This window comes from Terrapene carolina, unplaced genomic scaffold (assembly GCF_002925995.2).
Source record: "Terrapene carolina triunguis isolate 2854851 unplaced genomic scaffold, T_m_triunguis-2.0 Scaffold68, whole genome shotgun sequence".
NCBI classification, from domain to species: domain Eukaryota; kingdom Metazoa; phylum Chordata; order Testudines; family Emydidae; genus Terrapene; species Terrapene triunguis.
Genome location: NW_020664419.1, coordinates 67,166,178 through 67,178,659, shown reverse-complemented (window position 1 = coordinate 67,178,659; position 12,482 = coordinate 67,166,178). Strand labels below are relative to the sequence as shown.

The 12,482-nt window shown below is 46.4% G+C and overlaps 1 protein-coding gene across 3 annotated transcripts in view; it reads right to left on the bottom strand.

The window, feature by feature from the left end:
• The window catches only part of ACSS3 (acyl-CoA synthetase short chain family member 3), a 117,029-nt gene that overhangs the window by 66,620 nt on the left and 37,927 nt on the right, over positions 1-12,482 (bottom strand). For all 3 annotated transcript variants that reach the window (XM_024196683.2, XM_024196684.3, XM_029910815.1), the window contains one exon: positions 2,991-3,142. In XM_024196683.2, coding sequence (XP_024052451.1) covers positions 2,991-3,142 — 152 coding nt within the window. The remainder of the gene's footprint in view (positions 1-2,990; positions 3,143-12,482) is intronic.

Here is a 12,482-nt window from a genome sequence, read left to right as displayed (position 1 = left end):
CAGCAGGGACTTGAAATTTGACAGGGGGTGACCTTTGTAACAGCGATGTGCCTTTTGCCATCCCAGTGAAAATCCAGTCAAATTTGGTCAAGTTCTAAGTCTCTGAAAAAAAATCACAATTTGCACATACTCAGTAGAGACTCCGATTTTACCAGCTAAAATTTCCAGAATCCAACCTCAATGAGCATGCTCATCCCTCTCACAGCTCTTAATGCTGACCAGACTCTGCATGACATCCCCACAGAGCAACTGAGCATGCTCCATTCCCTCACATCTCCTATGCGTGAATGCGCTGTACATGTACCGTCTCCACAGAGCAACAGAACATGCTTCAGTCAAAGGCGACAGGGGCAAAACTAGATTTTCCCCGTAATTGTCACTTCCAGCTGCTCCAGGACAGGGTGGGGCCAAGCACCGGAACGGACAGCAGGGAGCCCGTCTCTCATGTGCTCTCAATGATCCACCTGCTGGCACCCAGGCAGGCTGGAGGAGGAAGCCCCCTAATTCAAATGCTGAAGGGACAAAAGCTGGGCCATGGGGAAGGAATGGAGCAGATTAGGACAAAGTCTAGAAAGACCAAGAGAGTTGGAAGGGGGTAGAATGGGACTGGCTACGGTGGAGACAGGGGCAGGTAGGCTGGGACTGGCTGAGCAGTGAGACTGGAACTTGTTGGTCAAGGACACTGGGACTGGGGACACAGATCACATGAGGAGCTGGAGGATAGGGAGATTGCAAGTAGTGAACAAGAAGCCTGGGACTAGGAACCAGTGGGAGACGGAAGAAAAAGCTGACAAGGAATTGGGGTGCATACAGAGAACTGGGAGGAGTCCTGTGAGGGAGACTGGGAGTCAGTTGAGGGAGGGAGGAGAGAGAGAGATAAGATGAGTAGCTGAGAGGGGGGTACTAGGCCTGGCTGAGTGAGGAGACTGGAATTGGATGAGGGAATGGAATTCTGGGGCTAGAGTAAATTGGGATTCAAACATGAGCCCAGAGTGGAAGATTAGGACTGGCTGGGCAAGGACTGGGATCAGAAGTCTGAGGAATAGAGACTAGAAAAGCAAGGAGAATGGAACTGGGACAAGGAGCCAAGGGTGAGGAGGAGACAGGACTGGAATGGTTAGGAAATACCAGAATTAAGGTTGTTTATGTAATTTGCCCTCAGTGGTTTGAGCATTGGCCTGCTAAACCCAGGGTTGTGAGTTCAATCCTTGAGGGGGCCACTTAGGGATTTGAGGCAAAAATCTGCCTGGGGATTGGTCCTGCTTTGAGCAGAGGGTTGGACTAGATGACCTCCGGTCCCTTCCAACCCTGACATTCTATGATACAATCTTTAATTACATGATCACATACTATTTTTTCATAGGACCCCTGCTTCATCCAGTGCACAAGATGGACAGTGCTCTAGGAATCAATCAAGGCTGTGTAGTAAAGGAAACTTGTCAGTAGGACCCCTGCTTCATTGGTTGCAGAAGTTGGAAGGTTACCCTATAAGTAACGCTACGTTTATGTCACGGAGGTCTTGGAAGTCACAGACTTCCAGAGACCTCCCCGACATTCTCTGCTTCAGCCCCAGGGGCTGCCCGACTCTGGAGCTGGCAGCCAGTGGGGCCCTGGCAGGGTTCCAGCGACAGGAGACAGCAGCCACAGGCAACAAGGTTCCAGTGACAGGTGACAGACTCCTGAGGGGGCCCTCCTCAGGGTTCCAGTGATGGGCGACAGCCTTGTGCAGGGACGGGGGAGAACATGGGAGGGGAAGGCGGATGCCTCGGGCGAGAGGCTGGGAGTGTCCCATTTTCTCTTTAGGAAATATGGTCACCCTGCAGCTCCCAACAGCTATGAGGGGGAACTGGACCCAGAGCTCCCAGCCACCGTGGTGGCAGGGGAAACCATGGAGCCGCAGCAGCAAAAGTCACAGGCAGGTCACGTTTTCTGTGAATTTTTGTTTATTGCCTGTGACCTGTCCATGACTTTTTGCTAAAAATAACCATGACAAAATCTTAGCCTTACCTATAAGTGAATTAGGCAGAGGATTGCAGGAAGAAAAAGGAACGTCTCGTGGTTAAGGCACGGTTAATGTTGTTCTGGAGAACTAGATTCCATCCCTGCCTCTGCCACAGAGTTCCTATATGGTGTTAGGCAAGTCACTTAAACCAAAGTTTTCACAGGTTGTCATAACTGTGTGTTCCCTAATTTCTGGGTGCCCAACTTGAGACTTCAATTTGAAGAAGTACTGAGCACTCACAGCTGCAACTGAATTCAGTGCGAGCTGTACTTTGAACATGGGAGTGCCATATAAAGCTAAGAACTCTGAAAAATCAGGTTTCAGCTTGCTCAGATTGTGCACCCAAAATTAGTGTATACTTTTGACTTTAATCTCTCTGTATCTTAGCTCCCCAACTGTAAAATGAGACAAGTATCACCTCCTCACTGCACAGAGATCATGTGAATATACTTAGCATCTGCATGCATCACAAACACTATACTGATGAGCACTACAGAAAAGCCCATGGGGAAATTAATAATTCTGTCTTTAGAGCAGGCTTTGAATAGTGTGGAGCAAATAAGGCCTAGGACAACACAATGAACACAAGGACAAAATAACACACTGATTAGCTGCTCATTAAGTGAGCACTGTTCATGCTGTGTACTGAATGATGTCAGGGTCTTGTGGGAAAAGCAGTATGTGATGACATAATTAAAGACCAGGAGGTTGCACAGGCAACTTTAATTGAGGCATTCCTTATTTTTTGTGTGCCTGACTTTACAACCTTAATATTATTATTTTAATGTAAATTTTGTGTAATATATGTAGATTATTTCTATATCACACATGCGCTATACACATTTACACATATATAAATAAAATACAGTTGGTATTTTATATATTTATATTCTACTGCTTAAGTGTTCAAAGCTCTAGACATTATACTCTCCTCAGTCTATGAAGTCTATTTCTATAACAAACGATTTCCAATGTATCCTTAGTTCACCTTGTCAAACAGTACTGCTTTCCCAAGTCTGCCTCAGGGTCCTGCTGACGGATTGCTCTAATTGCAGTTGGTGCAGTAAAAAAGGCAGCCACTCCATGCTCTGCTAGCACACGGAAGTAAGCACCAGCATCTGGCGTTCCCACAGGCTTCCCCTATGGAGAGATTAATATAAAATGTCATAGGATAAAAATATTTCATAATTCCTTGACAGCTCACGACTTGAACGCGTAGCAATAGCAATCAACACATCAACAACTGTATTTCAAAAACACTTTAGAAATACCTTTGTCAATATACAATGAGATTATTCATTTGCTATACCATTAATATCACAAGCTGGAGTCATGTTTCAGAGTAAACTCAAAAGGTTCTGAGCTCAATCTCCAACTGTGCCCAATAAGTGCTAGCTGCAGCTAGGAAAAGTTGGGGGAGGGATGTGTGTTAAAAGGAGAGCCACAAAAGAGCTGTTTCTACAATGGAGACAGAGGGAGTCAATTCTGCACCAACCCTGGTCCTGGAACTGTGTAGAACAGCTTCAGAGTCCCAATGGGCTGCATAGGTGGCATGTAATGGAGGCTGGGGGAGGCTAAGTGTCCCCAAACCTCTGCTAATGCTCCCCACTACAACCCCAGCCACATTGAGGGGCTTGGGGCTCCTCTGGCCTGGCAGGCAAGAGCAGGGGGGTAGAGTGGAGGCAGGACTTTGGACGGAAGTGGCACAGCCTTGGGCAGAAGGGGTGAGGCAGAGGGCTAGCCTCCCCAAACTGGGGGTTCACATGATGGGCTGGTTCAGCACCCAGGTGTCCCTGGAGCACAGCAGCAGCCACTCCAGCCACATTCCCTTTCTCCCAGTTACATTGTCAGTGCAGAGGCACAGAAGGTGGTTGTGATATTTTGGGGTTCACCTAGAACAGCAATGAGTTCTCCAACTGCCTGCCCAGTAACTTTGGGGTGTCTTAATGCTGTCCTGCTATGGCTCAGATCTCTGACCAGCAGCCTGCCCACAAGCACAAGGCCTTACCCTGACCTCCATCAGCCTAGTTACTCCTTGCAGGGTGATACCAACAGCCCTTCCAGTCCCAAGTCTTCCCAAACCATCCTCCCCAAATTCTAAAGTACCAGACACTAGGACTGTTCCCCTATAGTTTGTCACCCCAAAGGCATGAAACCAACCCCTAGTGATCAGTTCACTGTTGCACTCACACGTCACACAGTTTGCACAACCAAGACGTGCTAGGGGTAAAAGGTTTATTCAATAGAAAAACCACAGATTTAAAGATGAAATAGTAAGGAAAAGCAAACATAGACAAGTTCCACAGAAAATATGCAAAGACACCTGCTGGCTTTGCACTTCCATATTAGATAAAATCTCTTTTCTAGAATAAGGTACCTTTTCTCTTTGAACAGTTTCCCAGCATGTCCCTAGTCATAGTGGGAAATCCAGTGTTGATAGACAGCCTCCTGCCTTCGAGACTGTCCCTCAAATTCAAGAGGATTTCACTTCAAATCAGGAGTAGTCAATAGACGGACCATGGGCAAAATCTGGATAGTCAGACGCTTCTGAATGGACCCCAAAATCTTTTTATTTACTTAGTGTTATTTTTATTGGTATTATTTTCTCTGGAGTCTGGACCTTGACTATACCTTGACCAAGAAATTTGGACTTTGACAAAAAAAATAGTTGACTACCGCTGCTTCAAACCCCTTCCATTTTAAAAGGGTTGGGAGGTTTTTTTCCCTACAGTCACTACTGCTATACAAAGTGGGGAAATACCCAATTGTCTCAATGTCTTTCCATTAACATTAATGGTCAACCACTGTCGTTTCCTGGGCTGGTCATGGTCACTTGAAGCTGGTTTTGGGTAAAGAACGGGCTTGGGTTCCCTCCCCTCTTGGCTGCTCCTCCGCCCTGTTGTGAGGCGATGATAAAACTGCAGTACCGATCAGGAGCAGAGTTTTCTCTGTACTTAAACACCTAGGTTCATAACCACAGTCTGTATACATAGCTCATAGTGACCAAGTCCAGAACATCACAAGCTTTCATAAAAGACCCCACTCAATTCACTTTTATAGTACAACTATGCAGTATGCAACCAGTTGGTCCCAACTGCTCATTTTGGAGGTTCAAACCTTCTGTTCTCCCATTGGGGTGTCTGGACACGGATTGTCACAGTGGTAACGTAGAATTCAATTATGCTGGCTCTTTGCTACCCAGGATTCCCCTCACCTTGCAAAAATCCCCAGCTGGCTGCTCATACTGGCTTTCTGGCCCCTTCATGCCACAAAAAGGCTGGAGAGGGGGCAAGGATCTGTCCCTTTCTATTTTGGTGTGCTACAATAGCAGCTTTTTACTAAGCACTGACTTTCCATATCTCAAAACATGCCAGGGGAATAGTAAACAACAGTAACCAGATGTGACAGATTGCCCGGCATGGCTAGGGATAAAAAGCACCAATCATTTTCTACAGTGTTGTAAATAAGGGAACCAGGTGGCACACAATCTTCTAATAAAATTTTTATTGTTCCTGATTGCTGCAGGGAGTGAAGGTCACCATACCTGTTTATTTTAAATGATAGAGATTAAGTAAAAACAGAGTGACTTTTAGGCAAAACTCTACAGCTATTGCCAGGGCCTTTTCACTAGAAAGATCACATTTAGAAGATGAACTTTCTGTATCACACAAAGCCAAGTCAGGAGGTATATACAGCTTTCATATTGAAAATGCCACTTGCATAAACATTGGACAAGAAGCCACAAGCGCAGAGCAAGCATTTGATTGTTGCAAATGTCACCATATTGTCACCATGCTGCACTACAGCACTCAAACAAATGCACATTACAAACTCAAATCTCCACCATCTGGTATAAATGAGAATTTAGAGTGCATTACATATATATGTACATATTGTGATTGCATTTATCTAGACGATCAAGTCAACCGTGTTAGTCTAAGTGTCTTAACCACTCAATAGCTGAGTGAAGAGCGTTATGCAAGTCTATGACAAAGTCCAAGCAGTCCTTGTTAATGGATGCAACCTACAAATGTGACCTACATCTTTTAACTGGCCACAGGAGCAAAGGGGGAGTCACAAAGACCCCACTTATAGTCATTAGCAGCACATCTGATTACTCTATGTCTGAAGTGATTGAGTTTTACCCAAAGATGGTGTGGAAGGTCAAAACCATGGGGCTGGACTGTTGGATCAGTCATGAGATAAGAACAAGTTTCAAACATAACCAGTGCCTGTCACCTAGTATGCCACCCGAAGAAGATATCAAGGTCCTTAGGGGAACTGTCCAAACAGGATGCCTTGAGCTGTGACTGTGGGCTTGGTAGACAAAACACATCTTTAAACAAGGGTAGATGTGGCACACTTTGCACCTTACGGTGCATATTCTGCAAAGCGATTTGTTGCCTGATGTCAGGAGGGTTGAGGCTGAACATGACTGGAAGCCAGGAAAAGGTCAGTCAGTTTCATGGTATCTGTTATTAAATACATGGTTTTGTTTAACTGAGTGTCTACCAGTCACATGTGAGAAGAGCTGAGCCACACCAGGGAGCAACACTCTATTACATAATAGCACAAGGCAAGCCCAGAGTTTCTTAATGTCTGCACATTGCCTCCCCAGGAACCAGCTAGTTTGCTGATCAGGCTGTTTCTTGTCTTTCATTTACAGTGTGGTCTTAGTAAGGTGTTGCTTGAAAACTCAAGTTACGGTCCAGTGTAACACCTAGATACACAAACTGAGTCCTGGTCTAGCCTGAGTCCACTCAGGAAGATGTTAAGCTGTTTGTTGGCCTTTGTGTGGTATAGACAGAAGCAGCTAGAAACTGTTCTTTTTCTTTTAGTACTAGGTGTGACACTCTGCACCCCATAGTCATCGCAGTGGTATGATTAAGGATATGATGACGTAATTATGATGCATCTTGGACAAATTGTGTCATGCGGTGTCATTGGAAAAGTTAGGATTTGCTGAATATAATTATCCTACTTGTATGCATGTACGATTTTTGTATCTGGAGTTATGAATATTGACTATGTATCAGTATTTCAAATGTGGTTGCACCTGGGTGAAACCCACAAACCAAGATGCTTCCAGTTTAGATGGCCTATAGTGAAGAGTCTGTTCAAGGTAATGGGCCTTAAGGAAACTAATAGGCCTTGGGAGAAGCTTATCCCCCACCTGTGAGCCTCCCGGGGAATGCTTCAGTCTGCCTATGAATAATGGCTGCTATGACTCAGCGAAGCATGCAAAGGCATGTGACTAGACCATATGATACTCAACTCCATTTTGGTACCTGTATTTTTCCACAAACTGAGCTGGCAACTTGGCTTGGAAGAAAGGTGTTCCCTCCATAGGTAAGACACTATAAAAGGGGGGAGTGACTTCACCAATCGGCCTCATTCAACACCTGGAAACACCTTAGAAACAAAGACTGAACTGAGGGAAGTGCTGGCCCCAGGTTGAAAGAGAGGATTCCTGCCTGCGTATAAAACATATACAAACTGCTTGTACTATCTAACAGGGTCAGACCCTGTTTGATTCAAATCCTGTGTAGTATATAAGATTTAGATTGTGTTTTGTTTATTTCTTAAGTAATCTTCTTTGATCTGTTTACTATCACTTATACTCACTTAAAATCTATCTTTCTGTAGTTAATAAATCTATTTTATATTCTTTACCTAAAACAGTGTGGTTTGACTGAAGTGAAAAATCTCAGCCCAGTTAACAAAGGCTTTGTGCATGTCCTCTCCACATCAAGGGAGGAGCGGACTGGGTAATAAATTCATACTGGTTGAGCTTTTGACCATGGCAGGACAGTACAGCTCTGGGGTCATAGGCTGGGGAGCTGGGGATATTCTGGCTGGAGACTCTCTATTGTTGGTTCATGCAATGACTGGCCAGAGCATTCATGAACATAGCTGGGTGTGGTCCCTGCCTGTGGATGTTGGTGAGAGTGCAAGCTTGGAGGGGGTTGCAGCTTGTCACAACATCACTGTGTGAGAGGGAACCCAGACTGGTATGGCAGAGGGATCAGCGGTACCCCAGTTCTAGGTTGCACCCTGGGGGGACCCCTCACACCAGGTTTATATCTCTACTTTTTATAATAATGAGTCATCTCTTTCATATCTGCACTCAGACAGGAGCGCTGGAACCTACGTAAAAGGGGGGCGTGCCCTCAGTGCTGGAACAGTGGCCTCACCTCTGCCCCGAGGTCCCACTCCTCTTCTTCCCCCTGAGGCCCCACCCGCTGGCCAGGCCGGAAACTGGAACCAGGCTGTAGTAAGAGCTGCCAGCCCCAGACCCTTCACCTGCCCGGGGGGGGAGGGGGGAGGGACAGGGTGCCCAAGAGCAGACCCTGGCCCATGTCCCCCCCTCCATGTGCCGCCCAGGGCAGATGGAGGGCCTGGAGTTCCCCACAGTGGCTCAGGTTCCCTGGGCAGCTCTTACCAGGGCCCGGCTCCCAGCCTGGCCAGGGCCTCAGGGGGAAGAGGAGCAGCAGGGGGCAGAGCCCCATGATGATTGGGGACTAAGGCCCATCTCAGCCCCCACCCCACACACACACACACTCACACACACACCCGGGAGGCGCTGGCGCTGCCGTGAAGCACAGCCCCTGAAAAGTGGGTGGGCATGGCCCTCCCACTATTAAAAGTGAGGGAGCCATGGTTCTCCAAACTCCCCCCTGGTTCTGCACCCCTGCACTCAGAACTTCTAGGTGACAAATCCTGGTCCTGTATTGCCAAGCAGATGACACCTTTGTAGTTAAAACAACTGGCACTGGTATTAGGAAGGTTGTAGGATAAATATAAAATTAAAGAATTAAAGTTAGCTTATTGGTTAAGGAACTACATACATGTTTAAAGAAAGGCCCTGATAGCAAGTAGAAGGAAGGCCATGAAAATAATGAGTTATAATGCCAAAAGGAATGAAGTAGGGAGAATGTCTGATTCAAAGACTAAATAATGAGATAAGGGGAAGTTTCTAAAAAGAAGACCTTTAACCGACGTGGGTGACTGCAGATGCTTTTAAACCAAACAAAGGGAATCTGTCTTAAAATGAGCTAACACAGATCTTCCCACCCCACATACGAGTTTTATCCCCTATGTGAACCCAGGTGCAACAGGAAAACAGTTGAACAGCAAGGAGGAAGGGAGGAAAGTGCTAGACAGGTGATACTGGTCTAACACTCAGTTCAGGCCACACAGTCCGATAGCTTTTCAGGCAAGGATGCCACTGAATTTCCTCTGGGAACTCTCCACTATCCGTTCTTTTCCATCTTATCAATTTCTCTATATCAGTATCTTCCTGCTCGCTCCTATGCCAATCTATTATCCTGCTGACCTCTTCTGTCTCTCTGAGCATTAGGACCCTGCTCTCTTCTGTTTCCCTTCCCCAAGTGCCACTTCCTCCTTGGGCATTCCCTCCAAAAATGGTCAGGGTTATCACAATGCCAACATCCATCTGCTTCCTCACTTTGATCCCACATCCATCATGATATGGGCTGATATTTCCATGGGAACTTGCACTGGGCCTGAATCTTCACAGCCTCCTTAAGCTGATCCAGTTCACCCCATAATTCTAACACTCCCGACACTGTCTACATGACCCGTGACTCATACGATGGTGTCTCGACCTCCCTTCTCTTCCTTCCAGAGAATGGACATACATCCTAGCACCAGTACCTTGAAAACTAAAACTTCCAATCTCCTCCCCAGTTCCATCTCTATAGCTAGTTTGATAGTTTCATCTAATCTTTGGGTCTTCCCCATCCGGAGCTGTAGTTGCATCTCCCCACTAAAAGCGTAACTGACTAACTGATCTCAGGCTAAAGCATCTTGCATCTCAGAGCCTGCTTATGGGGAAGTGTTCACAACCAATCTCCTCTGGCTTCTTCCTATAGTTGACAAAAGCTGCCCAATCTCAGTCAGTGCATGCTGCAGGCTCCAAAGAATGTGTATGGGCATCTGTTAAGACACTTAGGGTATGTCTTCACTACCCGCCGTATCGGCAGGTAGCAATCGATTTATCCGGGATCGATATATCACGTCTCGTTAAGACACGATATATTGATCCCCGAAAGCACTCACCGTCGACTCTGGAACTCCACCAGAGCGAACGGCGGTAGCGCAGTCAACAGGGGAGCCGCGGCCGTCAATCCCGCGCCGTGTGGACCCCAGGTAATTCGATTTAAGATACTTCAACTTCAGCTAAGCTATTCACGTAGCTGAAGTTGCGTATCTTAGATCGATCCCCCCCCCAGCAGTGTAGACCAGCCCTTACAGTCCTGTCAAGCCTTACTGCTAAATCCTCATCCTCCCTGTCTTTCCCTATGAGCAACAGTCTCAGGAACTTCAGCTTAGTGGACTCAGCTCACTCATTCAGACTGGCTGCCATTTCGAACTGTGCATGCCAATCACTCCACTTTTGTTGTTCTCTACTATATAGGGCTGGGTTAAATACAGGCCATGCTGCCCTTCTTGGAGGTGGCATAGAATCATAGAAGATTACGGTTGGAAGAGACCTCAGGAGGTCATCTAATCCAACCTGCTGCTCAAAGCAGGACCAACACCAACTAAATCATCCCAGCCAGGGCTTTGTCAAGCCGGGCCTTAAAAACCTCTGATGGAAATCCCACCACCTCCCTACATAACCCATTCCAATGCTTCACCACCCTCCTAGTGAAATAATTTTTCCTAATATCCAACTTAGACCTCCCCAACTGCAACTTGAGACCATTTCTCCTTGTTCTGTCATCTGCCACCACTGAGAACAGCCTAGCTCCATCCTCTTTGGAACCCCCCCTTCAGATACTTGAAGGCTGTTATCAAATCTCCCCTCACTCTTCTCTTCTGCAGACTAAATAAGACCAGTTCCCTCAGCCTCTCCTCGTAAGGCATGTGCCCCAGCCTCCAAATCATTTTCATTACCCTCGCTGGACTCTCTCCAATTTGTCCACACCCTTTCTGTAGTGGGGGGCCCAAAACTGGAGGCAATACTCCAGATGTGGCGTCACCAGTGCCGAATAAAGAGGAATAATCACTTCCCTCAATCTGCTAACAGTGCTCCTACTAAAGCATATCTGACCCTCCCACCAGGAGTGCCCCCTCCTTCCAAGTCACTCATTTTCTTCCCTTCAAATGCTAACAAAAAAAAACCTCTCTACAATTAACAATAGTTTATTTTTTAAATAATGGTCCGGATCGCAGACTTCCACTTGCCTCACTTGCAAGATAATCACCACAATCCCAACTGTGGCATCAGTTTGTGCTAACCACCCCACACTTTGTGCTGCAACATGTGCTGGCTGATGTCCTAAGGTAGAAACGCCTTCATAATTTGTTGAGGGATGAAATGACAACCTGCTCGTGGTCTCTCCTCCTATGTACATAAGCACAATGAATGTCATTAAATTGGTGATCAAATGTCCCGAAAAGGCCTACCAGTCAGCAAAGCAATGGCAAAAATGGCCCCTTCCAAGTCAAACCAGACACCGGCCCCTCACTGCATATAATGCAGTTAAATATCAAGGGTTTATCCAGCACAAAATGCAACTACCTCACAAAGATCCTATGAACTGACAAAACTGACTGGAGGAAATGTAAGTTGAGTGAAAAACCCATCGCTCCAAGATCAACAGATAGACCCGTCTTAGCAGTCTTCCATCCAAAACAAGGCCTAGCAACCTATGCCAAAGGTGATGTGAAGAACCCTATACAGGTACTCCCTAACACAACCCCTAATTCCATCGCCATCCAGGTCAGCGACTTGACGGTAGTGAATGTCTATAAACCTCCATTAACAAACTAGTCCTCTCACAGTGCTTCCACCTTCAAGCCACCCCACCATCACGTAGGCGACTTCAACAGCCACCACAATTTGTGGGGCTATGACACCAATGATTGCACAGGAGAAAAAATGTCATCACGGGCAGTGGCAGAAGACCTTTGCCTGCTCTACAACGCTAAGGAGCATGGCACCTTTAGGTCAGCACACTGACAAAATGCTATACGCCTGACCTTTGTTTTGTGTTGCAAGAGAGCAACAGCCACCTTTTGCCATCAACAAGGCTAGTATGTGACAACTTTCCCAACAGCCAACACAGACCCCTTGTGATTCAGGTCAGTCTCCAGATCCTGCTATTTCGAAGCCTCAGTGAAACTTTCAGAAAGCAGTATGTCCAAAATACGGCAGACATAGAGAAATTTGTGAAGTGGATCCCTCCGACCTCTGCCAATTATCACCTCATTAGCCTAATAACAGTTGCCAAAGCCAATATTCCCAGGTGATACAGAAAGGCTTTCACCACCTGCTGGACATTAGAGAGCAAAGAACTGCTTTGGCAGTATAAGGCAAAAGGAAAACTGGATACGGCAAAAGCCTTGAGCCTTTCCCTGCAGCCATATTAGGAGAGCAGCAGCCATGAGCCAAGAAGCTGAAAGTCACATCCTCACATTCCTTCTAAATTCTATCAAAACAATGTAATAT